The 27569-nt window shown below is 38.8% G+C and overlaps 5 protein-coding genes across 12 annotated transcripts; 4 read left to right on the top strand and 1 right to left on the bottom strand.

Annotated features, from left to right (window-relative positions):
• The first annotated feature begins 1842 nt into the window (after positions 1 to 1842).
• Positions 1843 to 4657, top strand: LOC112468736 (waprin-Phi1-like). 4 transcript variants are annotated; one of them, XM_025038058.1, is made up of 3 exons: positions 1843 to 1990; positions 2822 to 3067; positions 3487 to 4657. In XM_025038058.1, the coding sequence occupies exons 1-3, from the start codon at positions 1933 to 1935 to the stop codon at positions 3708 to 3710; spliced, it is 528 nt and encodes a 175-aa protein (XP_024893826.1). In that variant the 5' UTR covers positions 1843 to 1932; the 3' UTR covers positions 3711 to 4657. The 4 variants fall into 4 exon arrangements, with proteins under 4 accessions (XP_024893826.1, XP_024893828.1, XP_024893827.1 ...); XM_025038060.1 differs by having other exon boundaries at positions 1982 to 2067; positions 2802 to 3067; positions 3487 to 3710; XM_025038059.1 differs by lacking the exon at positions 1843 to 1990 and adding an exon at positions 2015 to 2067 and having other exon boundaries at positions 3487 to 3710.
• Positions 4658 to 5486: 829 nt separating this feature from the next.
• LOC112468738 (waprin-Thr1-like) lies at positions 5487 to 8144 on the top strand. Its single transcript, XM_025038064.1, has 4 exons — positions 5487 to 5591; positions 6016 to 6081; positions 6916 to 7092; positions 7479 to 8144. Exons 1-4 carry the CDS (start codon positions 5585 to 5587, stop codon positions 7574 to 7576), a joined length of 348 nt encoding a protein of 115 aa, XP_024893832.1. The 5' UTR covers positions 5487 to 5584; the 3' UTR covers positions 7577 to 8144.
• Positions 8145 to 8250: 106 nt separating this feature from the next.
• LOC112468735 (receptor-binding cancer antigen expressed on SiSo cells) lies at positions 8251 to 10757 on the top strand. Its single transcript, XM_025038057.1, has 4 exons — positions 8251 to 8780; positions 9272 to 9424; positions 9496 to 9603; positions 9670 to 10757. The coding sequence occupies exons 1-4, from the start codon at positions 8616 to 8618 to the stop codon at positions 9847 to 9849; spliced, it is 606 nt and encodes a 201-aa protein (XP_024893825.1). The 5' UTR covers positions 8251 to 8615; the 3' UTR covers positions 9850 to 10757.
• A 288-nt stretch (positions 10758 to 11045) lies between these two features.
• LOC112468716 (protein dopey-1 homolog) lies at positions 11046 to 26996 on the top strand. Of its 4 annotated transcripts, XM_025038017.1 has the most exons (27): positions 11047 to 11791; positions 11895 to 12141; positions 12274 to 12551; positions 12635 to 12800; positions 12912 to 13101; positions 13178 to 13353; positions 13436 to 13702; positions 13793 to 15368; positions 15450 to 15712; positions 15811 to 16936; positions 17014 to 17436; positions 17618 to 17928; positions 18075 to 18273; positions 18493 to 18894; positions 18989 to 19125; positions 19215 to 19371; positions 19473 to 19844; positions 19929 to 20067; positions 20247 to 20418; positions 20536 to 20747; positions 20832 to 20984; positions 21074 to 21269; positions 21839 to 21850; positions 22379 to 22546; positions 22628 to 22739; positions 24562 to 24770; positions 25656 to 26996. In XM_025038017.1, coding segments are annotated over exons 2-27 (7473 nt in total). In that variant the 5' UTR covers positions 11047 to 11791; positions 11895 to 12085; the 3' UTR covers positions 25657 to 26996. The 4 variants fall into 4 exon arrangements, with proteins under 4 accessions (XP_024893787.1, XP_024893788.1, XP_024893785.1 ...); XM_025038019.1 differs by having other exon boundaries at positions 11046 to 11791; positions 19929 to 20043; positions 24562 to 26996; XM_025038020.1 differs by lacking the exon at positions 21839 to 21850 and having other exon boundaries at positions 11046 to 11791; positions 19929 to 20043; positions 24562 to 26996.
• Positions 22587 to 24528, bottom strand: LOC112468721. 2 transcript variants are annotated; one of them, XM_025038035.1, is made up of 3 exons: positions 24235 to 24528; positions 23941 to 24142; positions 22587 to 23378 (listed from the first exon to the last, which is right to left on the bottom strand). In XM_025038035.1, exons 2-3 carry the CDS (start codon positions 23999 to 24001, stop codon positions 22858 to 22860), a joined length of 582 nt encoding a protein of 193 aa, XP_024893803.1. In that variant the 5' UTR covers positions 24002 to 24142; positions 24235 to 24528; the 3' UTR covers positions 22587 to 22857. The 2 variants fall into 2 exon arrangements, with proteins under 2 accessions (XP_024893803.1, XP_024893802.1); XM_025038034.1 differs by having other exon boundaries at positions 23941 to 24528.
• Positions 26997 to 27569: the final 573 nt, after the last annotated feature.

The raw sequence follows: 27569 nt of genomic DNA on the forward strand, positions 1-27569 counted from the left end.
ACGACTGAAATATCGTAATATTAATAATATTAATTTAACGAGTAAAACTTATAAGTGTCTCGTCGTACTCAATAATTGTATGTGGCATAACATATCTATCTACGTAAAAGAATAATGTTAAGGACGAAACAATGGTTATTGCTAGTACCATTGATCAATCTCATTTCTACAGATATGCAGCGAGAATTCGCAGATATTCAAAAATATATCCGAATCCGCCCACCCGATATTATCCATGCAAGATAGTAATGTTAATTCGATTACTCTCTTTGCATGGATTAAAATATTGCAGAATCAATTACGTATATTAATTATGTCCATTAATTTCGGCATGCATCACTCAAACTGAGATCGTAAATTGTACAATAAAGCGGACTTTTCCTTGAATCCCGCGTATGGGAAATATATGCTATTAAAAAAGATGATTTAAGTAACCAGGGGCGTAACCGAAATTTTTACTTCATAATACAAAGTTGATCGTTAATACAAGAAACGAACGTAGAAATTTATAATAATTATAATATGCTTCTTTATTTATTATTATACGTAGTGTGTGTGTACGTAACGATGACGAATCACTTTTGTCTTGTTACTTGTTTGCACGACAATAGTGGAATACTATTGTCGCAGACGTTTGCAAATTATAAATGTATCTCTGCACCCCCCCTGGCTTACGTTCGTCTCTCTGGTTACGTTCGTGCAAACATCGAATTAAATTTCCCAAAAATATGGTATTATTTTTATATAGCACAAAAACGCGATATTAGCGTTAAATTAACTAGCAGTAATTATAGAATTAAATCGATATATACTATCTGTTGTCTCGATTTCTTCTCAGGTACGGAGAGGCTTGAGTACCAAGAATGCATTTATCATTAATTTTTAAGACTTGTAGCGTAATCGTAAATATATATTTGATACTATATGTATTTTTTATTACGCCCGCCGACAATTTTATTTTATATTTATGTATGTGTATTAGTAAATTGATTTTAAAAAATATACAGAAACATATCCGAGACCCAGTCTTCATTGATTCACGTATGTACACTTCTGTCGCATTTCAAAAAGTGCAGCAACAATAAATACGAGACTGACGATACTCGTTAACGCAAGTTCCTCTCTTTATGAGTAATATAATCAAGTCTGTTATGTAATGTCGAGTACTTAATCTAATGTGCAATGCCACCTTTGATATTTACTATTATGATTTACAAAGAATTTGCGCTTTGAAAATCATATTACTTTCTCAGGATCTTCTCTCTCTCTCTTCCGGAAATGTTTCCCTCTTATTATTATTAAAATTGAACAAATACAATTTTGTTATCTATATTTGCAACGTAGATTCCATGATTCGTTAAAATTTCTTCTTTTTTAATTAATCAAATGCTATTCATGGCTTGATATTTTTAAAGAAAGAAACATAAAACTTTTTTATTTCAAAACTTTTGATCAAAAACAGCACGCTCTAACATGCTATGTAATAATAATTAAATTTAAAAAAAAAGCAAATAACTTTATCCTTTCAAACAAAATAATACTTTTCAGAAAGGAAACCTCATTACGAAGGAAACAGTCTCGACCGAAACCGCGTCCTTCCGTCCGGCTGAATCAGCCTCTAATTAATTAGGGCTTTAATTACAGTTGCGGTTATGGTTCACCGCCGACGTTTTCCGATTATAGCGGCCATATTCAAAGGCGTATCTGATACGAATATTACGAAGAAATAACAGTCTCTAAAACAGAGGCAGCCCCATGCGCAATTGCGAGAAGCATTATTTCAATATAATTGCATATAAATAAATGTTATACCGGAAACAAGAGACAAAAAATGACATTGTTCCAAAGTAAATTATAATTGTAAATTGTGACAATTGTATATGGCGTTATAAAGTTGCGCGTGGGAAAGGAGTGAGAGCGGTGAGATGTTTAATGCTCGCCTTTGGAGGGGGAAAGACGAAGCTGATGACGACAGGCATATATATCAGAGGTACCATTCATGTTGAGTGGCAAAAACAAGGAGACATTGATCACCTTTGCTACTGGCTGTATTCCTCGAGTATAAAAGTATGACATAAACAAATCATATATATACTTCAAGTGTACGTTTTATGTGAGGAGCGTGGTTTCTTCTATCCGCACGTTTTTCGTGCAAACAGTGCGTTGCGCATTATTACAAAACAGTGAAGCGCGAATGTCGAGGGCAAGATAAATATACGGAAAGATAAGCCGGCATGTAGCAAGCGATCTTTCAGTGTTGCGTTGTTTATAAACTCTAGATTAGTCTATTAACGTGAATAATTTAATATTCTTTTATTCCGTTTTTCCAAATTCGCGTAGGAAAGTGTGAAGGATAAGGGATGCAAAAATTTGGCTGGTGAAATTAATTATTCTGCATTCCTTACAGCAAAAGAGGAAATATAACAAAAATGCTATTCTGGAAAATGCATTTAATATGTTTATTTCATACCGGAAAAATAGAAGCGTATACAATTCTGTTTATTCCTAATAAAATTGTAATTCTTCTCAAGGATATTGACAGGATAAAAATTTTAAATGCATTTTTCTCAAAAAGTGTTCTCGTTTTATATCCTCTTTTCTACCATTATTCGAATTAATTATTAAAATTGTATTATAAAAGTGTTATTAAAATTTATTAAAACATCTTTTTAAATAAGTTTCTCGATTTTTAACTAAAAAATTTCATAAATTTATTGCTCGATACGACCTTCGAGCAGACCGAATTATCGAAACTTTTAATCTTTTATTCGTATTAAAAGTAAAATATTTTTCATGCGTAGCTCCTAATACTGTGCTATAGTGTCCGGCAAAAGAATGAAGTTGCTAGTCGTGTCTCTAGTCTTTGTGGCGACGATCGCTATTGCGAGAACGCAAACCAGATACGCGATCAAACCAGGCTCGTGTCCACCTGCCTTACCTGTACAGTTCTGCGGACGATCCTGCTACGTTGACGGACACTGCGCAGGAATCGGCAAATGTTGTCCGACCCGATGCGGTGGTTCCATCTGCTCCATGCCTGTCACGATGACGCGACCTGCCCAGACAGGTGAGTAATCTCCTCGTCACACATTACGCCTAATTTGTCGACCTGAAACAGAAACATCAATTCGTCATTTTAAAGCGATTGTAAAATTTATCATATTTTATGTGATATTAAACATTTAATTGGTAAAACAAAGTGTATATTACTTTATCAGCACGCTTCAAAAAAGTCTATGTAATTTTGTATTTATCTTTTTTATTTCTATTACAACTAATATAGAAAAAACTTTCAGGAAGGAAACTATTCTATTAATAACTCTTCTGAAGAGTTACAATTTTGGCAATTTTTTTATTGTCACCGTCATAATTATCGTATCACGTATGGTGATTGGAATATTGTGATAATATTTATATAAAAATATAATAAATTAATCACAAAATTCCCAAGCTTGTATATAAAAGAATGAATAATCTTTTGTGCAGATGAGAAACCAGGATCTTGCCCATCGGTACCGAAAGGAAGATGGGTGTGCTCATCAACTTGCAATGGCGACAACGATTGCAGAGGAAACTTAAAATGTTGCAAAAATAGATGTGGAGCCCTAGCTTGTCAGAAGCCGGAAACTGAAGTACTTGAAACCCTCGAAATTCCAATTCAACCGGTTGTTCCGCGCATCGGAAACGATTACATTGATTACTATCCCTAATCTCGATTTTTACGTGCCTATTACATTTATAATAATTAAAACATCCAGCACTGATTTCATAACGATCATGTTATCGCATAATAAGTGTAATTTTAGTAATAATTTTATTTTTTGCGATCTTAACGTTTACTATTTTATATATACATGTTCTATTAATAATTTTTGCCTGCAATTTGGAATACAATAGAATATTTGTATCGTAATTCCCACAATTATATATTTTTATCATTAAAAAATTAAAATTAGCGGAGACTATTAAACTATCACGTACACGATTAATAACATCATTTTTGTATTTACATTCCTTATTTTATACCTGTCGTATCTCAAGATAAATTTATCAATTATTAACAAAAGAGATAAATAAAATTCATGTAAATAAAATGACAAAAAAGGAGCTATTAAAGTATCCCAGACGGACATTTAAATCTCTACTAATCGATAATTCTAATAAACAGATTGATATAAGCAAAGGCCAAGGTTACGCAAGAAACAGCATCAAGGAAAATGCACTTGTGTTACCAGTAGCGGATCTATTGACACGATTCAGAAATGCTCTCGGCATATAAATATGTATCGACGCAATTTAATTGCTCATTAACCTTCATTTTTAAGTGATTGCTTTAGCAGATTATTTGATAAGTATCAAAACAAACTCCACATCAATTCCACGTAATTAGCCTTGAATTTATTTGACTAATCAATAACTATTCGAGGCAATAAACAAAGGTTCAACAGCTATGAATACTAAAGAGAGAGAGAAGAATACTAAACGAACGTCTCAAACAGCTATTCATGAAGTACGGATTTGAAATGCTCACAACAAGATTCATGAGAACGGTTCTACAATTCGGATAAAGCTCTATAGTTAATTACACTTTTTATCATCGACTAAAAATAATTAGTTATAATTAATAATTTAAATATTATTTATCTCATCTGAAGATATTCGGATTTTTTTCCTTTTAAATTATTTTTTAAAATATAATTAAATTACAGCTGTTCAAATATTAATTAAGTAAGGCATGAAGAAAAATATCCTCATGCTGAACTAAATTAAGATAAATGTACAAGATTAGAAGCTGTATATAGACTTTCAGCATAGCCTTCATCAATAATCAATGGTGTCGTTCAATTTTAAGAAGCACGCAGATATTTCTTATTGCAACGTAAACGAAACTGTAATGCAAATTACGTGATTGTAGCGCATAATATTCGCACTTATATCTCTATCATTTACGTCACGATGCAACGTGCGGAGAAAGAAAGAAAAAGCGCTCGAGTTCAAGTAAACGGTATCGACAAAAGAGTTGACTGGACCAGTCCGCACTATAGACGAGCACGAGTCGCGATTTATTCTGTGACCATCGTCCACGTATTCATACCTTACGAATATGATAACATTAGGAAACCCTAAAACAAACTTTTCGTAACTATCCTATCTTTAAAATGCGATAACTTTCGAAACTTAATCTCTTCGATATCACGTGTTTTTCCGATGTCCATTGACTCCAGCAATGAATCATTTAGAAATATTCCAGAAGACAATAAGACCCTTTTGGGCTCTATAAGAAAAAAAGTCTCGAACTACAAGTTAGATCACTGCAATTCCTTGACACGTTAAGCGTAGTATTGTGTAAAATTATAAATATTGATGTAAAAGTTGTGAATAAACTGTTTTTCTTATCGTAAGAAATATCTCGGCTCTTACAATTCGTTATGTATCGCACTCTCCTCTTGTCGTGTACTCGCTCAATGCGTAGAGTAGAGGTGGAAAACATTATAAAAGCCGGTGCTCTTATCACGCGTCCAGAAGTCTCGTTGAAACCTCGCCGCGGAGTTTTAGTCAAGATTATTCAAGAACGGCTCATAAAATGAACCGTAAGTATTTGAATTGCGCAGCCTTGAAAGTTACAGACGACGCTTCTCGTAAACGCGCCACACGGCTCCCACGTAACATCGTTAGCATAAGTCTTATTGTTAATTATAGTACGCGACGCTTCGGAAATTCGGCGACAATTCATTTGTGATTGCGCCACGAAAGCACCAAATCAATTTTACGTATTACATATATAGATATAATTAATTATGGACTCTGAAAGTAGTTGTACATTTGTGTAATTAGTTCTACATTCAAAACAATTAGGTGATATTAAATATAGTGATGTGTTATCGATACTGTAACTATAATTCATGTAAATGACACGTTTGTGGCGAGTCTTCCTTTCAAAGCCCACTTCAAATTGGATTATGGTCTCACGTTCCCTCGAACTAACACCGAGTTTGTGTAATATTTACTTTCCAGGAAGCTTATTAGCGTTCGCGGTAGTGCTGATTCTGCTGGTCGCCGGCACGTTCTCTCAGACGTTTTGTAAGTAAACACCACCACTTATGCGCGGGAGCACCGAATGCGAACATATGCATTTGCATTTTTGCATAGCTTTCACACACGAGTCTGGGAAAACCGTTTTATTTTCAGCATTACGCTCTCTCTGGTTCTGACTTAATCGCAGAATTGGCCAAAAGTGAAATAAAAGCATCGTGTTTTATATCTTAACAGAAAGTTGAACTTTTAAAATAGAATCCATCTCTCCTCTCACGAATCGGATATATAATATGTTAGCTCCTCGAACTTTTTACTAATAAGAATCGATTCCAAACTTTTTACAAGGAAATGTTTACTCTTTCTTAATGTTAAGACATTCTATTATATGTAGACTTGAAAATTTCATAGTTCAGATTTAGTTTTCTCACGAAACGCATATCTGTATATCGGGAAAAAGAGAGTGACGGTGCAACACGAAGAACTTTAATGGATACTTAAAGCTACGTAATATTCAATTATAGCATCCTCGCGTGCACGCGTCGTCAACAAAATAAACGTGTCGATTGTGACTCTACAACTTGCGATTAATTTGCAACGCCATTAGCAATTAACCTGCGTCATCTAATCAAAATAATGTTCAGGGAGCGGAAAGATGGAGATTATTTTTTAATAAAGTAATGACGATGATGCAAGTAATAAAGTAAACGATTAGCGATATTCATAACGCTAATGATAATTATATTAACAGACTACGCTAATAGCACCGAAAAATTAATCGCGAGAATCGTGAGAGCTAAGAAGGAACGATCTGCAAATTAATCTAAAAGTCACGGAGAAGTTCCTGTTAATTATCGTCAATCGTTGCTAATCGTTCCTCAGACAAAAGTGGCAATTGCCCGATGAGGAACACCGTGAGCAATTGTGGCTCCAGGTGCATAGGGGACGGACAGTGTCCATTCAATCAGAAATGCTGCCCGAACAAATGCGGCTTCACGTCGTGCGCAGATACCAGCCCCGTTAACACCGGCAGTGATGGCGGTTACAAGGGCTCGAGCAGTACGTACATACATACGACATCCTGTTTTCACGGTAGAGTTAAACCTTTTGCAGTCGAGCGGTCCCGCGTGGACTAAACTCTCGACGCAACGCTTCACAGCCTACTTACAATTAGATTATAATCGGCAAACTGTGTTTTTAGAATCATCCAGAAAAATTCCTCGATTCACGAGACTGATCGATCAAATGAGACTGAAAATAATATATACTTGTGATTTTTGCTCATTCAGCGAGAAGTAATTTCGACCGCAAAGGGTTAAAACGCGTTCAAACGCAACAAATGTATCTCATGTATCTAAAGTTCTAAAGAAACTTACCTCGTGATCTTTTGTCGACTTCCCCGAGCGTCTCGAATCACCAGAACATTCCGTTGCGTGTTTTTGCAGATCAGCAGGCTGTTTACTGCAACGGAGTGAAGTGCGCCGCGTACGAGAAGTGCCAATACGATCGCAACACCAGACGCGACAAGTGCACGCGCGTCTAGAAATCGAATTTCTCCGTTATATTTTCGCTGGCAAACGAAAACTCGATCACACATTACTTACGCAGGCAATTTTTATAGTAAAGGGACAGATCAGCCTGCTTAAAATATATATGCGAAATTGGCCCTTTCTTTCTTACGTCGCGGCGAATATACCCGAAGGACAGAATTCCCTTATTTTTATCGATAAACGGCACGATTAATATTGATTTTTACATTAAATGTAAATTCGTTGTTTTCTGAATTGTAGTATACATATTATTTTCTAAAAATATTTTGCTACGCCGTCTTGGTCGGGCGAATTAAGGTCTGACAGGTGCTTATATTTAAACAAATGCTTCAAAATTAAAGAATTGAGTTACGCCTTACGCTATATATGTTTAGCGTACATTTGCCTACAATGCCTACATTAACCCTAACAATGAGATATCTCCGCGAATCTGTTTGACGTCGACTGCATAACATTCACACTGAAATAGAAAGTCAACTGCGATATGAGAAACATCTAATTTGTTAGACACACACCTGTATTTGCGTTGATTTGTCAATAAAATCATGTAAAGGCACTAAATATACGTGTCCGTCGTTCGCGCGCCTTCGCCGTCTTCCCTTCCATTCAGAGTGACTTCGGTCAGTTCGATCCAACTTGAATTATATCTATAATCGGCGATTAACTTCAATCAGTTCAATCCGAATTTCATCAAATCACCCCCTAAACGCGTTTCGATAGTCGCGCCGTTCGACATCGAGCGCTCGATGGCTCGATCTGTCAACCGACAGCGCAATCGTCCGGGGACCGGGGAAGGGTTCTAGGTTATGTACGTCCCAGGCAGGCCTGTGTCTTTTCCGGCTCACCGATAAAATCGTATCCCGTGCGCGAGAAACGCGCGAGACGATGTGAGGGCGAATCGACGTCGTCGTCTCGACCCGCAAGATGGATCGCCGATGCCGCGTCCGCGCCCGGTAACCGCCCGAACATCCGTCTTCCGGCTACGGTGGAGAGGTTAGCTCTCCGTTCAGTTCGGCCAACCGAGCCGAAAAAATGGCTGTGGAGTTTCTGATGAATCGGCTCAAGGCCCTGCTCGTGCTGCTCTTCGGGATATTTAAGCGCGCGATGTGCTGCCTCCGACGTCGAAGACGATCGTCCTGCGACTCCGTGCCCCTGTCCACCGTCGGCGTGGTGCCGAACGTTCTAACTAGCTCGACGGTACTTGTCAGTCATGTGTCATGTGATACCTCTCGTGTCAAGTATATATGAGAATAATGATGTCGCAGGAATATATTTTTCATGCAATTGTGTAAATATATCCTGGTTGATATTGGTAGAAATGTTACGGTGCTTTAGGTTGTCGAAGGCTGCGTTACAATATTCACTGCCAGTGATATAAACTACTGAAAATCTGTAGTTTATATCACGTCACTGGCAGTGAATATCGGAACGCAGCTGAAACAAGCCAAGAAAACTATAATGACGCCTTCATAGGGTATAGGCTGCGGTCCACTTGACGATACAAATACTTTGGAGCGTTCTTCTCCTTCTTTCTTCATTGAAAGAAAAGAGAAGAGGAATCCTTCGAAGCATTTATAGCGTCAAGTGGACCGCAGCCATAGTCTTCGTGGATTATAAAATGGAGAACATATTGCTGCTTATGTATCTGAGTTTTAAAATAACGCTTATCGAGTATGGTATCGTTTAAGGAAATGGAGCAGTGGGACAGGTGGGAAGAAAATCCAGTTGTCGTTATACCGGACAAGCCGGTTAACACGGTACAAGCGAAGATAGAGCAGTATCGACAGCAAGTGATCAAGCCTCCCGATTCGCCCACTGAGGAACAGCTTAACTTCTTTGAGGTAACTCTAAAAGGCTAGTTTTGGAACAGTCGATAAGAACACTAAAGATTTTACTTTTGGACCTTGTATAGGATATGACTCCAAGAATTACTAGGCAGACGAAGATTTTAATAAAGGATAAGCACGCAGACGGCTCTTGCAACGTTGCGCAGTTCACGGCCATGGATCCTGTTCCGACCGTAAGTTTTATGCTTGAAAGCAAGCCTGCAACACTCCGGAGACTTATGTTTTTGTTGTGTGTCCAGAATGAATTAGAAGAATGGGAGGAAAATACTGCTGGTTGGGAAGTGGACGATTTTAGCGACGCTACCAAAGTGCTGCGAGAGCAAAGAAGGAGAGAACGGGAGCAGCGATTAATAGAACAACAGCAGAGAAGACTGGAGCGCACAAAACCACAGCCCTTAGGTGCAAAACTGTGTTCCTGATGCGAGACCACGAATATGTGGGGATTAATATCAAAACACACAATAATGTACAACTCACAGTGGGATATTCTACATGCCAGATATTTTTAATATAGAAATTGGCATGTTCACATTAACTCTCTATTACTCGATGTAACTTTTTCGGTACGACGTGACAGTTTTATTACTTTCTCAATTCTTCTTGATGATTGCTAGTCAATCATTGCAAGTTGAAAAATATGACGCGAAAATTCCTTCTCTAAATCTTGCATATTCAAAAAATGCAGGTTTATTGTTTTATTGTATAGCTTTATATATTCATTTTCCAAAAAGGCAGTAGAGGGTTAATCGTGAAGAAAAAATGCAATACTTACTTCAGAGTGATAAAGTTGCATTTGTATTATGTTAATGCATTATATTTACTATTATCTTACGAGATTTACTTGTTTTGTTATACCGTCTTATCGGAGCGTGTAACCTTATGTTCGCGAACATTTCTCCAGTATTTAAATATCCGCACGGTTTCTCGTAAATGTAAACGAAAGAATAACGTGTAAACAGTGTCGATATGACTATCTCTCCTAAAAATAGTAGTATTTGTAAACATTCCATCTGAATTTTATACAAATCTCGAGTGTGATACTTCTGAGCTTCCGTGCAAGCGGAATAATCTGTTTTGTAAGTTTATAACAAGTCGATATATGTATATTAATCAACTGGGAAATAATTTGTCATTTCACAAGTATTTTTGTTATTTTTACAAATCTGTGTAATTTCCGCGAGATTTGTTGGAAATTTTACTGAAATTCCGGAAAACGAAAGAGACTACTCTTTGCTTTGTTGCATTCTTTTCCTTTTGTTATTCATGCACGATTGCTGAGATAAATGGATCGTGGATTTTAAAGTGTTTCGTAATAAAAAAAAAAAAAGAGAATACGTTTACGTTTAGACTTGGAAATACCCCGCTCCCCGCTCTCAAATGTTCCACACATGTTCACGTATCGAGGTTGAAAGATATCTTTCTGTAATGTGCTGAATGTGCACGATGCAAAATTGCCTAAAATCCTACGTTGCGAAAGAGATCGGATTGTCAAGCAGCCGCGCGAGGAAAGAGACACCTGAAGAAGTTTCCTAATGATCTCGATCACAAACTCCAATTAACTTATCGGTTATAACCTGCGCTATTTTGTCAACAGAATGATTCATTTTTTTAACATATATATGGAAAAAGGGATTACATCAGGCACGACGAAGTATACAGTTGGAAATTTTGCTGCAGGCGATTCCGCCGGTTGAATTAATCGCCAATTAAATTTAATCAAAAATCGCCTTCGGTCAATCGAGTCCGTCGAAAGGTCATCCACGACTCCACGTCGATCCGATACTCGTCACGCGCGAACGCAACGTCAACGTCAACGAACGTCAAACCGCGAGAGGTGAGCTGTCCGAGTGCATCGGTGGCGCATCGGACTTCGGAGTCGTCAGTCTCCGATAGCCCGATCCCGAGAGACCCGAGATTCTCCCGAGGGCCCGAGGGGGAATCGGAGTTCGAAGTATAATCAGATCGGAAGTTCGGAAGCGCGCGTCGCGCCACACGGTCCCGCCGGATACAGCTGGAGGACAGCTGGGACTACCGACGATCGACCGTTTACGTGTCCGGGAGTTCGAGAGCCGTCGGAGGTCGGAGGATTACCTGGCGGGGAACTTGGCACTTGAGGAGTGATTTCAAGGACTCGAGGCTGCGAGCGGTATGTCGACTCGGTGAATCGCCGCTGGATTCCTGGTGGAGGGAGAGCGAGACGGCCGCGCGGCGGGGGAACGGCGGCCGCGCGACGACGAGATAACCAAACCGAGATAGCGGGCCGACCGCGACGGCAGGTTCGGCTCGTGTAAACACAGACGCGTAGACGCGAGCGATGAACGATCGCGGCCCAGTCGGTTCGTCTGGTGAGAGAACGAGAGGGTAAATTTCTGTTTCCCTGGAGTCTGGCCGAGCGGGGAAAACGGCCGCGAGACGCGTATACATATACGGGCTCTACGTGGTAACGCGGAGGATTGATTTCCAGGTACCGCGGTGCCCGCTTTATCTGAAGCCACGATGTGCCGCGCGATAAGACCCGCAGCGTAACTGGGGAACCTCGTTGTGACTCATTGTGCCGTGAGGTAGAAATCTGGAATCATGTAAAGTGACGTGGAGAAACAGCATCGTCGCAGCGTAGTTTGTTTAGTCGCGAAAGATAGAGAGAGAGACGCAACAATGGGTTCCATCGCTCTGGAGGAGTACGAGTTGATGAAGGACTCGAAGTATCGGGTGTAAGTAGATTAGCATGTTTAGCATCACTGGCACATGCGGCTCAGTAATAATTGTAATAATTCACATTTTATCACTTGGCATTTGTACAGTTTAAAGAACTTGTTGTGATATGTTGTACATTTGTCATACAGCTATGTGTCCGCTGTCGACAAGGCCCTGAAAAGCTTCGAGTACACGAGCGAATGGGCAGATTTAATTTCTGCCTTGGGAAAGCTCAACAAAGTGCTGTTGAGCCATATGAAGTTTCCCGTTATTCCAAGGAGAATCAAAATATCGAAGAGATTAGCCCAATGCATGCATCCGGCGTTACCTTCTGGTGTTCACTTAAAAGCTTTAGAAACGTACGACATTATTTTTAAGTGTATGGGCACTAATAGGCTCAGCCATGAGCTCTTCATTTATAGCGCAGGTAAGTGTTACCTGTCGAGAAACGTGAAAGAAATGATAGGCTACTTTGGTATACATTCTGTATACTTGTCTGTTCTCGATTAGGGCTATTTCCGTTATTGGGTCATGCTGCTATGAATGTCAGGCCGTCATTGTTAACTGTATACGAGACGCACTTTGTGCCACTCGGCGAAAGGTTGAGACCAGGATTAAGTGGTTTTTTAAGCGGCGTCCTCTTGGGCCTAGAAGATGGATCTGATCATTTTGACAGGTACGATCTACGTTATTATCTTTGCAGCATTTTTTGGTGTTATAATCGTAAATAATATGTAGATTTGTGCGTGAGTAATATAAAAAATGTATGAGAACATTATTTTACCAGAACTAACTCCTTACTGGAGAAAGTGTGCGAGGGTGTGGGTGCGGAACACTTTTATGCATGTCTCTGGGACTGCTTGGCTTCAAACTCTGGCATTCGATTGCCTGCAATATCGTTTGTGCTAGCACATTTCAACAAGAAGCTATCAATGGAGGAGCAAAAATATATTATGGGTACTAATACTAAAATTATGGTAAGAAAAATTTTGCGTTTAAACAATGGATATACATCCTTAAAATTTGCTCCTCTAATGTACTGTTTTATAAAAGATTTCAGCCTTATGTGCTGGAGTGCGAGACACTTCGGTGTTGGTGCAGAGAAGCGCACTGGATTTTCTGTTGATAGGCTTTCCTATGCACAACAGTCAGTTAACGCATCAAGATATGATATTGTTAATAAAAGCTGCTCTAGTTACTATATTGCGAAGAGACATGAGCTTAAACAGGTAAAGGAGGTCGCAATGTATGACAGTCTTCTTCAAATTTTTATATTTTATATGTATGTATTTTCTGTCATTACAATTGTAGACGTTTGTTTGCTTGGCTGTTGGGCACTGAAGTGAGCACATCGATTTTAAAGAAGAAGACCCATGCAACTGCAGATACTAAAGAGGATGTAACGTACTTTGATATGTATTCGAAGGAAATGCTAGTCGAAGCGATAAAATATCTGCTTAAAGAAGTGTGTGAAGAAAATTCGCAAGATTTGAAGCCATATAGGATACTTGTCTCGTTACTTGATAAGGTGGATATTGGACCAATAATTTTGGATGACATTCTGTTTGAAGTGTTTAGGTAAAATCGTCAATGCGTTGTAAAATAAAATTATGCCGTTGAAATCGAATTCTTCACCATGTTTTCTAACAATCGCACGTTACATTTTAGAACATTTTATAATGCATGCAAACAATCCGTGTCGAGTCACACACCGAAAGCGAATGAAGTGGTGAAGTCAGCGAATCTGTTATTTTCGACTCTGGAACCGTCGTACATATGGATACATTGCGGGCATCTGTTTGAGAAAGCCTGTAATACCAGAGCGAAGACGCAAGTCGCGATCGAAGACGTCGCTGTCAGACCGGTCGGTAGTGGAATGCCGAATCTCGTGGAAGTATGCGTGCTAACGGAATTTTTACTTGAGACTGTGTCGTTGGACGCGTTTATCGACACGCCGTCTGAACATCTTCCTGGCTTATTTTACGAAATAACCAGCAAGCTTTTATATCACAGTAATATCCTGTCCCCGATGGAAATTTCGAAAAGCCTCAAATTGTGCGGCAAGATCTTGTCGAGAGTGCAACCAACGATGATAACGGCTCATGCGGACAAGTGTGGTGAAGTAGATACCAAGTTGGACACGTCTCTGAATAACATTACAGTTCCCAGCGATAATTCCTTAACGGCGATCCCTTTAGAGAAGAGTCAGTCGGATAGTAAATTGAATAAGCCCGACACGTCCAGTATCCCCTTCGTGGAGAAAAGCCCAAGTACAAGGAGAAGAGCCAATTCCGGCGGTGCCGCTAAAAGGAACGAGAAGAAGTCGAAGAAGAAGGCGAGCAAAAGCACTCCCAAATTAAACGACACATACACTATACAAGCCGATGGCAGTAGCATATCCGTTATAGTGAGCGAAGACCCGAAACCTTTATCTAGAAATAAAAGCATGGACGATATTAAAGCGAGCTGCATTGAGACCGATGGAATCTCTTCGAAGAATCAATCTTCGGACAGCCGTCTAGCCACGTTGAAAAACTTCAAGAATGTTACTCCAATGGGATCGACGGGATCCTTGTGTAGGGGACCATCTCCGGCGTTTCAGGCACAGCACTCCATGTTGGAAAAGTGCCTGCGGCAATACGAAATATTTTATGTTAAATTAATTAGCAATCGGATACTTAGCAAGGAGAGAACAGTACAGGATATGTTCGATCATTTAGTGGTGTCTTATCCGAGAAAGAGTTTTGACGAGAGAATGCGTTACTTGGAATTCTTGCTGAATTCCAGATTAAACATAGACGATTCCGGATTCTTTAGTCAAGACACATCCGTAACCGAGGATACCAAGTGCCTGGATATTTTTCACCTATTTCTCGATATGGCAGCGCAATCGGAGTGGATCGAAGCCATGAAAATAGCGTCCAGCTTGTTTGTCGAGTTGTCCACATTTCCAAAGTACTTTTTGCCCGGCGACGACGTACTCGTGGAGGAGGAGCCAAAGTTCGAGCACGTCCTTCCGGATTGGTTGAAAGTTTTAATAGTTTGTTCCTGCTGGTTGCAGAAACAACCCGCGTTACAGTTAACGAGCATCGCCACGTTATTGGACTTGGTGGCATTGTTGAAGGCACACAATGACGTCGAGACACATCCGAAAAGTGGAGAAGGTGTGACGACGGTTATTATCGTGCCTCTGTTGAAGCAATGGCATGTAACTTACTTGATGCAGTATACTAATGTGTTTCAGGTACACCCCAATAAGATTTCTGCATTCGGTATATCTCATTAAAAAAATAAAATATTAAACATAATTACTTTTAACATAAAGGTATTGGCACATTCCTTGTGGAATCATTTGGGCGAACTTCCCGCTCATAAGTTCAGGATGCGTTGCGTAGAACTTTTGCACGAATTGCATCACGCTTTATACGATTCCTGCAACGCGGTCGAAGATCTGATAGGATCTGCGCTCATTTCTGAGAATCCCGAGAAGAGGATCGAGGCATTCGGTAGATTCGCCACTTTGTGGCATTTAGGACGAGAAATCGAAACGAATCCAAGGTTGCGTGGCTGTCTCAGAACTTTTGACCAGTAAGTAAAACGGTTTTTAATGTTTGTCCAGCTTTAATTATGTAACATTTATGGTTTTCACGAAATATTGCTTTTGTGTGTTCTGTCGTGTTGCGTAGATCCTTATTGAAAATATTGGACAATCTTCAGCTTGCGGATAATTCGCCGTTAAAGCTGCAGGCTCAATCGTGGCTGCTACATTCCTTGATGCGCGGCGACATATCGCGCGTAATAGATCCCCTGCTGACAATACTATTAGATCCATCCACATGTCGTATGAGCGTCCTTCACGTCAGTATACAACACAGTAATACCGTCCTAACGAAGAACGATCCCGTGGAGGAGAAATCGGAGGTACAGGACGACACGGAGGGTGCAGCGAAAATTTACGCGATTAGTTCGGTCGATGGTAATGTGATATATCACGTGAGCGATAGCGTGGACGAGGATAAAAGGTGGAAGAAGGGTAAGAAGAAGAAGCCGGCGATAAATCCTGTGAAGATAAAACGAATTTTCGCGGTGACAACGCTGGCGACTAGTGATAATTGCAATCACTATGTCACGGAGAAAAATCAGTTTATGAAGGAACTCGAGGTACCGCCCAGTATATCCGGCAACAGGAAGATTTCCGTGTTTGTAAATCCCCTCTCGATCAACTGTAACGAAAATTCAAATGACTCTTTGACGGAGGACGATTCGTTGCCCAGTATGCGTAAGGGAACGGAGTTGCTGAAAAATGCCACCCGTTTCAAGAAAATTGATTTCGACAAAGGTTCTACTGCCAGTTTAGACGAGAGTCTTTTCGAATCGACGAATTCCAGCTTGAAGGCAAAGGATAAGAGTAGCTACAAGAAGTTGAACGACGATGTCGATTCGTCGTCGGATTCCATAACGAATAGCTTGGACTCGAGCAGTCCCGAAGTAACTAACAAACAGTCGAAGCAAAAGAAGGAAACTGTCATAATGCCGGGCAGTTCCAGGGAGGTGGCGGGCACTATCATAAAGGGCAGATATTACAGCACGAACGAATTCAGCGCGAATTACGATCATGATATCGGCAGTTTCGAAGCGAGCGCGGAGGTGCCCAGCTGGACGATGGACGACGACGACGGCGAACTCGATGTCAGCACCACTGCGGAAGAGTACTTCAGCAATTCCAGCTGCACCAGCATAGTCGAAGAGATTCTGAACGAAGTGCTCGATCGTGCAATGCAATTGTGCGACATCGCCGAACCACCTAAAAGCGTAAGTATCTTGTTATTTGGCTTGGCGAAGTGACAAACGTCGCAATATCTTTTCGTTCAATACTTTCTGTTCTGCAGGAGGAAATTCCACAGCATAACGCGAAAACTAATCGAAATGTCGGCCTCGGTGTTCACAACCTTCACTCTCACATGTTGCTCTACTGTGGGGTGTACGATTCGGCCAGGACTCTTTATGCTCTGCGTACCCTCAGGAACGAACTATTGACGAACATGCGAATGTTTCTGTGTTGCGCGGCAACAACCGGTGTGACGAACGCAACAAAGAACACAGTGTTATTAAACTTGTTGGCAAGACATAGGAAAAGTGTGTTTGGCCGGAACTTTCATGGTGATGTAGCTAATACGGAATTCATAGCGGCTTACAGGAGTAGCATGTATCTGGAAGTGTTGATAAGCGTATGCCTGTATTTCGCGAGAAGCTACTATCCAAATCTGGGACAGATGAGACTTACGTGCGAAGAGATCGCTGGTAATCGCCAGGTGTGTGCTCGATTTAAAAAAAAAAGTCTTAATTTAATATCTTTAAAAAACATTGAAGGAAGAATATAAATTAAGAAGTGTTATAAAAAATTTTATTAAATATTTATTTTTTTTAATTAAACTTATATATGCTTTTTAATGGATATTGTTAATTATGTTGATAAAAATATCTCTCATATAGGTACAACTTGCGAGTGCAGAGTTACTGACGCTAATATTTTCCGAATTAATCCCGATCGTCCGCGATTCTGGAAAAGGCTTTAGCTGCTACATAGTTGATTTATTGACTAAATGTAAAGTACAAAAAGTTGCTCTGCACTGTCTTGTGTCCAGTGTTATGAGCATGAAGAACGCTCACAAGGAGACTGAGGATGTCTCCACGTTTACTGAAGAAATCGTGTTATTTAATGACCCGTTTGTCGACAATGATGTTAACAAATGTAAATATAGAGCAAGCGATCATACGGAAGCTTTCCAGATACAGTTGTTACGGTAAATATGGAGCAAATATATTTGCAAGAATATTTCGCTAATTCGCTACTGACGAGACTATTCAAAATTCACATTAGCATTAAATAAAACTCGTTTCAGTTGTAATTGTGTAATTTTTTATAACGATTGATTTATTATTTTCCTAGGTTATTATTAGCGTTAATTATGTTGGAGCATCAGTGTAGTAGTCAAAAAGGAGAGGAAATTAATTTAACGACGTCGCCTATACCAAGTTCGCCGACACGGACGTCAAACTTGATCGGGAACAGTTTGAAATATGTCTCTGGGGCAGCAATACCACAGCAACCGATGTTCCTCGCTAGTATTCTTAGCGCCCTGCAACTCGTACGTTACATTGTCAGATCGGTTCAAAAGTTTATACCCATTTTTAAACGCGATAATCAAAGCGATATAACATATTTTATTAAATTATATATAATGTTTTTAAATTATAAATATTGATTGTTTAAATTACGAACTAATGTGATTAAGTAGAAAGTGATGATCGGTCTAACAAAATCACGAACGAAATAAGTAATTCATATATGAATACAAATTTTGTAGGATCACATGAGACATCTTCATCAACATTGGACCACTCTTGTTACGTCCAGTCTACCTTTTATGGGACCGTCTTTAACATCCGTTGTAACGTCGGTTATTCATCAGCTGTGCTGCAATATTGAGCACCTAGCGTCATATTACATCAGCGAAGAAGCAACATTGACATCAAAATTACAGGATATAAGCACAGTGGAATGCTGCTTGCCTGCAGATTACACCGTAACACATTTGGAGGCTTTGACGTACTTGCTGCATTACTGTCTATTGGACACCTCTCAGCAAGTTGGATTCTCGTTTAATCAACCGTTAAGTGGTACGATACAAACGGGAATTCCCGGTGCTAATCCCGGGCAGATATTCAACAATCTCATACACGTTTTTATGCCCAGTCCACTTTCTCCGGTTAGTTGGACAAAATATATTTTTTAATTATGATACAATTAATCGATATTTGATTTATTTGGTACAAAATAGCAAAGTTTTCGTTTTTTTATAGGATTTATCCACAGCGAAGGATAAAACTGGCGCGAACGAGCTGCAGCAACACGCCAGAAGAACAGCATTAAGCCATTTACCAAGAATAATAGCATCATTGTCTGCTTTATGGCAAGCGGTTCTGGCAACAAAAGACAAGTATATACTTATTTGTACTTTTTAATCAAATATGTAGAAAAATGTTTTATATGGTATTAATGCAATATCTTTTTAATGATATCGTATAGCGAACAAGCTAGCTGTGTGGTGGGCAGTCCGAGAATAGTCAAATATCAATTATTGGAGCTCCTGTCTCCAATTTCTTTTCATCACGGAGCCAACTTCTTGGCTGCAGTCGCGGTTGCATGGCACGAAAGGCGTCAACCATCCGCTGCGTCAAAGAAGGTACCGACGTTATATATCTTTAAAAAGATAATAAAATGAAAAATAATAGTATTATCAGTTTTGGAAAGAATGCTGAGTTGTAATTATTTCGGTATTTCCAGATACTTCCGGAAGCCTGCCCTAATCAGCAAGTAATGGTTCACCTTGTTAGTGCGATTCGTGTTATGCCCATTGATACTTTGGTGCACACCGTGCATCAAGTAGTGAAAACGCCACCGCCGATACATGGAATCAAGCAAGATTTCTCACTAGAAGTCTCGGTCCTAGAATTACTTTATGTCTACATGCAGAGTAACACGTCGCAATCGCTTATCGAGTCTTGGGCATCCTTGCTCAGTTTATTAAAGGATGGTCTATCGCTAACAGCACCTGCCCAATTTCTCTTGCTGGCTATACTGAACGAATATGTACAAAAGTGCCCACCTATGCAAGAGAAGAAAGACATCAAAGACTTGCAAGACGTGTCTGCGAAGGTTGTTATCTTGTGTAATTCATTGTACAATAATTAATACATATAACACAGTTGCTTAATAAACTATTCTTAATAAACATTTCAGTTGATCGAATCGTGTTCGCAAATAGCCGGTGCCTGTTTAGAGCAAACAACGTGGCTAAGAAGAAATTTGGCCGTCCGAGAAGACGTTTTCGAGGTGGTGGAAGGCTCTTCGGAAGGTAAAGAGGGAAAAAATGGTGCTGGTGCGTAATGTGCAATTTATTTTGTAGACATATTCGAAGAATCTTTAACGTAACGGCAAATTCTGTTTTTGTTCTTGCGCTTCATCTTTCTTTTTTCTTATGCAGTCTGGCAATTGCAAACAGCTCTATATTCCTCCCGCAATATATTCGTGATTATCATTGAAAACTTTGCGTTACAGTAACACCCGGAACCCCACCTAATGCGGCGTACAGCGTTCAAGCGCAAGCGGTATTAGCGGAAATACTCGCACCACTGTTGGATGTTGGTTACGGTTCGCAAGAGAAGGAGCGCGTGGTAACGCTCCTGACAAATCTCATGTACAATGTTACACCTTACCTAAAGAATCACACGTAAGTTTAGAAAATGGCTGCGCTCTTTAACCGTAGAAATTTTTTTTGGATTTCTTTGAGATTCGGATAAGATAGAACAGCGTTTGAGAACTTTGCCTACTTTATCTAATTTTACAGGATAAAAAATATCGCCTCGTTCACCGCTTGCTCTCAACTATTGGCTTCCTTATCGGGATATCAGTATACGAGAAAGGCATGGCGCAAGGACGTTTTAGATTTGTTGCTCGACTCGGCCTTTTTCCAAATGATACCGGCCTGTCTACCGTATTGGAGAACCATAATAGACAATTTGATGACACACGACAATACTACCTTTAGAGATTTAATGAGTAATGCACATTTTACTACACTTTCAATACGTGTGTCTACCATAATCATAAAAATTAACACATTACGACTGTTTCGTTAAATAGATCGCGTCTCCATGGCTCAAGGCAGCGGGATCAGTATATTTTCTTCGAAAGAACAGGAGTACGAGCAGAAAGCACAGCTCCTGAAACGTCTGGCGTTCGTCATTCTTTGCAGCGAAATGGATCAGTATCACAAATATATGCCGGAGATACAAGGTGAATATTCGCGGAGTATATAAAATGTATTACGTATAATTATAGGTTTTTACACACATACACATATATACTGATTGTTTTGCTTTCAGAACGTTTAGCAGACAGTTTACGCCTACCCCAAGTAATCCCGTCTATTCAGGCGCAAGTGTTTCTCTGTTTTCGCGTACTGCTATTGAGAATGTCACCACAACACGCGACATCCTTATGGCCGGTCATAGTTAGCGAGCTTGTTCAAGTATTCCTCTACATTGAACAGGAATTGAGTACAGACAGCGAAGAATTCAGGTACGTAAATTCTTCTGATTCGTGTGCTTATTGAGCAAATTTGCTTATGGGACGCTGTTGCTTCGTATGTGCATGGTATACGTTTATTTATAATACGCAGTTATTTATCTTGAGGTATCGAGAGTCGAGAGTACTCTTCTCGTTCTTTTAATCTTCTTTCAAAAACTTACGTTTTGTCTCCAAGACTCGTGAACATCGAAAAAGAACGCTATAATGAAAATCTTTTTATGCAGATATATTATTAGTATATTGGCATCGATGATGGTTCGCATCAATTTTGGGATCAATATTGAGATGATATTCACCAATATTTTCAAAATGCTCGAAACGACAAAAACCGCAATCTTATAATATGTAGAATAGAAACGCGAGACAAAAGTATGCGATTTACTTCTCGGGAAATATATGTGTAGAGATAAAGGATGTTAAATAGCATAATATTTGTGTATGTCTACCCCACTAACATGGATACTATCTAATATCGTACTGTTTTTGGCTCTGTTTCGGCATCTTCGCGATTTGATGGGATTTGTGGTGCCTCCGTAACTTGAATGGTGTTGGGACGGCAGTCGTCATAGCAGGTAACTCGATGGTCCAATGCATATTCGACATACCGCACGCGTATGCATACTGTTAATGTTGTAAGGGCGCTCGAGTACAGTGATGTAAAAGATATATTTTAGTTACAGTGTCTAGGAGTATGTTTAGAATAAAGTCACGATGCTTGAAATTATTTTTATATTATATTAAATTTATTTTTACATTATACAAACTTCTGCTTTCAAGTATAAAGAGGTGAATTTACTTAAAAAACGGATAAATAATCAAAGAACTAAATATAAGTACTTGCTGTGAAAAGTACGTAGCCTTATTAGATACAAATATTCAAAAGAATAACTAGGACCACAGGAGAAAAGACTTTACACCACTGTGTCGAGAATGTCGAGAATGTCAAAGGGTATTACTAATAACATTCTTGTATCTTGTTGATCGAGCTCTGCGGGGAAATATTGCATATTATTTATATCTTGCGGAATCAGTTAAAGTTCCCAAGAAACTTTTTCACTTTGCCGCGATCTAAATGACACAGCATTTACATTTCTTTGTAGCTCGCACATCAAACTGTTGTCCGCTCTGGACTCGTCGTGGGCTGTTAACGCCAGCAACGGACTTCAGGCACACGGGCATCCTCACTGGTTGCAACTGCAGCTGGCTGCCGCTAAGCTGTTAGACCTCGCGTTGCTGTTGGACGCGCATAGATTACCACAATTTCAGATGTAAGCGGAGAGAGAAAGATTTTGAAGCGGGAGGCGCGTATTTCATTGCGAGATAATCTGTATTGTCCCGCTTGTTTACAGGTATAAATGGGCATTTGTCGGAGATGCAGCGGCAGGCTGTATGGATAACAATAACTTATCTTCAGACTTTGTGCCGCATATTACGAGAATAGCAAAATTGATGGACAGTAAGGTGAGCTACCACGATTGATGCTTTCGCGACACGATACACAGTCAACCTTATTTCCCGCAATTGCGAAGAAGAGTAACTCAATAAACGTTGAGAGCGTAAATATATGTCGATATAAAGTTTAGTAATTGTAATTGTAATTTTTCGTCGAGCATTCCTCGGGTAACAGGCACCTCTGTATTTTCTCGTCAAAAACGTACTCTTCCTTGCACTCGCATCCGCTTCTGCATGGCGTGTAACAGTCTACTTCATCCGGTTTCGAACATGTGAATTGGCAGAGACAATGCGTCCAGACCGATCTGTCGTCACACTCCTGAATATTCTTAGAACGCATGTAACCGAATTCGTCGTAGTCGTACCCGGGAATTCGATGTTTGGTGTATCTGTAAACTTTCTCGGGCAGTTTGTGCCAGTCAAACTGCTTATTGAAGGGACTCCTTTCAAAAGAACCGATATTGTCTTTAAAAACAGCGAAGTTTGAGCTAGGATACGCGCCGTCCTGATATTCTGCATCGTCGAAATCGTTTGCAACGTAAAAATTGTCTTGCGCGACATTGTATTCTTTATTAATATTTCTCGAGTGGTCCGTTGATAAATCTTCATAGAAATCAAAATCGTTGTAGTCGGAGTCGCCCGTATATTCTGTAATAAATGCAATAATTAAATTATCGCAATATTCATTAATTGAGTACGCACATTAAAAGTAAATAAAATTAATTACTTTTCTTTTATTAAAATAGGAGAAGATGAAATAGATCGCTATGTTATAAGTCGCTTCTTATTTAAACGTTTTAATTTTTATTTGTCTGATGTTTAAAAGACTCATTTTAAAGAACTCAGAACAAAAAATTAAATAATTTTTTTTTATTAGAAGGAAATGGAAGTAATTAAATTAATTTGGCAGGAAAGGCCGTCCCGTCACAGCCATCCCTTCATTAACAATTGGCATCAATTAACTTACATTAAAACCATTTAGAGCATTCAGAATATAATCATAAACGAAAAAGATGAACATTTATGTCCATAAATATTTCAGGATTATATTTATACATTCTGTATAAATGAAAGAACGTGAAATAAAATACTCGAGATTTAACAGAGAGAAAGCACTTTATATGAGTCTATGTTTTTCTTTGAAAAAAGGAGATAGAAGAAAAATATGAATCGTGTATCTCTTAAATGATCATATTGCTTTAGTACGCACGTGCAGAAAGAACTATTACGGTGCTCAGACTGTAATAAGATAAGATTTTCAGCCAGGTCATCGCTGTGATCGCTTCTGCACAGACTGTCTCGACAAACTCGGTGTACACTGTTAGGATTAAACTATACGAATAGTCTCAATTATCACTGTGTCCCTGCTCTTATATCGGTTCCACTACTTCCACTTAAAGACGTTGCTGTTGCTACGTTACGAAAAAACTCCACTTAATCCAACTTTGTCGCTTGTGTATTTTAATTAGATTTTTTTTTCCAAGAAGCATATAAAAATTTTTACCAAATAACGGTTATTCAGATCTTGCGTTCGTTACATTTAATATATGTGTTACGAGAATGAAAATTATAGGAACTTGGTGTAGCACCACTGCGGCAATACTGAAATACTTATTTTATTTTAGTATCGTGAGAAATCGCATATATATATTCGTTTTTGTACCTAAGCCAATGCGCGATCTCGAGTCGAGCGGTATTGTGCAACATTTGGTGCTACAAATATAACTTTTCTTTGCATATTGTTTCGCGTTGCTACTTTATAATATATAATCAAACAGAGATATTTCTTTTCTTATTATTTTCTTAAACTTATACCGATCTCTTTTTGCAGTTCAAGCCAGAAGGTCCACCGCCGAAAAGGAATCCGGGGGAGCTTCTATTAACGTCGAATAACGTTCGCTCTTTGCAAGATCTGCACCATTTCTTCTCAAGCCTTAGTCGTGCTACGTGCGACACATACGTGCCGATAAATAACACGCAACTGGAGACTGTAATCGAGCAGGACTTCCTTGAGAAAATGCCGGCCGTGCCAGCGAGATAGTAAGGATGCTATAGTGAAGCTGTATAAGTAATATTCGTTCGTCAATCGGGAAAAAAATGTCGTTAAGACGCTTTATCCTTTGATATATTTATAAAAAATATATACAAGGTATCAAGGAAGTTCGCCGCACTTAATTCTATACGTAAATATTATATTGTATAAATGTGGCACAATTAGAATACAGACATCCAGAAAACGCGCCAACTGCTTCTGTTATTAAATGTTTCGAAGCGTTTGCTTGACAAATAAAGAAAAAAAAGAGAGAAAATTTATTCTGTATCAATGAAAAGTATGCTAAATCTGAGGACAAACGAATATTTGAACGAGTTTTAGTCGCACAAGGAGAAAAAGGATTGATACGTCGAGAGCTATTAAATGGACAAATCGATCGTGAACGAAATAGGAAATTTATTTTATAATTAAGAATCAGGAGTGAATTTGAAGCGTGTAAAATAATCGACATTTTCTGTTACTGGTTTTTACTTGATTAAGCTTTCGATTTGTCTCCTCATTCGGTTGTGAATAGTTATCAGCATGTATAATATGGCAAGCTAAACTCGCTCGTTGGCCTGCTGTTGTAAAATTGTATGGAGCGTGTACAGTGTAACATAATATTTATACGGAACAAGGTCTTCCCACTATTTTCTGACACACAACCGTCATAATTTTCCCGCCGATAGCTTTATTTCTTTTTCTTTAACTTCCCATGTTATCGTGCAATTTAAAGTGACAGATCGCAGGAGGTATCTCCACAGGTCTGAGTAGCAAACCCCGCGCTGAAATGCAGACCATGAAAGATGGATGAACGGAGAGATAGAAATTCACTTAATGCCCCCTTCCCCTCCCCCCGCTTGCAATACGAAGTGTGCGAATATTGATTGTAGGTGTGGAAGTTCATGAGATTTCACAGTGAAACCCCAGGCGGGGTGGAGTGAAGATACATTGGGACGGTCCAGTTATGTTTTCGACGATGTACCTGCATTGTTCCCGCATGCGTCATCAAGCCATAGTCTGCCTTTCGTCGCGTTATCGAAGCAGCTCGCTCGCTTTTATGCGTTTCGAACTACCTGATCAGGAAGGCACACCGTGAAGACCTTATGAACTTCTATCTTAGTTGTCTAACATAAAGTTATCCTTATTGCCGAACGCTCTTCATCTTAACGAACAGACTTTGCTATATGTAAACCGATAAATCGATATTACATAATGCAGTATAATATATACGCCGTATAAATAACATGTGCTTGAAATAAGACATTATATTTTTATGAGAAATTAATATATACTGAGAAAAATCTAATACCAAGAATATCTACTTACTCCGTACGGCATGCCCGTGCAAGCTTCTGCACACAGTTAGGAAAAATATAAGAACTCGAAGATAAGGGGTCTGTTTTCTGTTGCTGAACTGGCTGCATTAGTTCAGAGTTTATCTTTTTTACTCCACATTGGAAGGAAAAAGAGAAACTCTGAACTAGTATAGTGCAGAGCCAGTTCAGCAATAGAAAACAGATCCAAAATAATGGAATATATAACGAGAAAAAATGTACGTTGTCTATTTTGCTCAATAAAAGTTTTAAAGTTGCCCGTTAGGACACATATTGTTACTACCTTTCGCAAATGAGCTTGTATATTGCTAAAAGATCTTTTCTTTCCAACTAAAGTAATTCTTTTAATCCAAAGTAGTTCTTTCTTCAGTTTTTCGACCGATAAAATAAACCAACCGATAAAATAACGAACGAATGAGATGGCAGAATCACATTGGTAGATATTCTTTGTCAATAATAAATGATCGTGTCAATAAAAGTGCTATATAAAGTGACATATAAAATTTATACTATAAATTTATATCATATATTATATATATCTATGTATGTTCATATCTATATACATAATATCAATGTTATAAATTTATATTATAAATTCTATATACTCGCGACTTGTATGTATCTAATATAAAAGAAAAAAATCGACGGCTTACACAGCGGATTTATTTTTTTATACGCAGCATTTTGAAAGCGTGCGAATCTGCAAGTCGCATATATAATATACAGTAACGTAGCGTCGAATTATTAGACACACTAGCTCGATTTATTTTGCGTCGCTATTACTTCGAGATTGTAATTCATTTCTGAAAGGATAATTAGTATCGCAGTATTAGTTACTACTCGGTGCTAAGCCACCAGTAGTTTATATACGAATAAATTCATTCTGACTGCTTTAGAGCAAGGGCTTGTGCAAGGATCTGTTGTTTATTGAACATAAAAGGAAATGTTTATAAATCTAGTTATGTACATTTATATATATATTATACACGTCAGTTATACAAAACGTCGGTGATACGATTTTAGTAATGTTTATTCCTTAAATTTTTCTACGAATTATTTAACCTTTTTTTTTATCCTAGCGGTTTGTGAGTGTCAGGATAGTATAACTATATGAAGATATTTTCTCGGCTCACAGACTAACGCGGTTAGTGTTAGTGTCGGAGAAATATTATGTACCTTTGTCGAAGTTGTGTCGCTTTTATGTAACAAATATTCGACAGATACTGTAATTCACTGCGATTTTAGCAGTGCACTCGCTTGTACCATTAATAATCTGTTATGTTACGTTGAAAGAAATAAAGATTACACTTGAAAAAGAAACAAAAGAGCTTGGTCAATCAATGCTGCCGCAAGTTTTATTAAAAATAGAAGCGATTGTAAAAGATATAATAGTATAAGATTAAATAAAGTGTTCTTTTCTTATTGTGTCCTTTAAATCATAGCTTTGACTCTGAACAGCAATTGCTTTCA

This window comes from Temnothorax curvispinosus, unplaced genomic scaffold, assembly GCF_003070985.1.
Source record: "Temnothorax curvispinosus isolate PA1 unplaced genomic scaffold, ASM307098v1 QBEX01001931.1, whole genome shotgun sequence".
NCBI lineage: Eukaryota > Metazoa > Arthropoda > Insecta > Hymenoptera > Formicidae > Temnothorax > Temnothorax curvispinosus.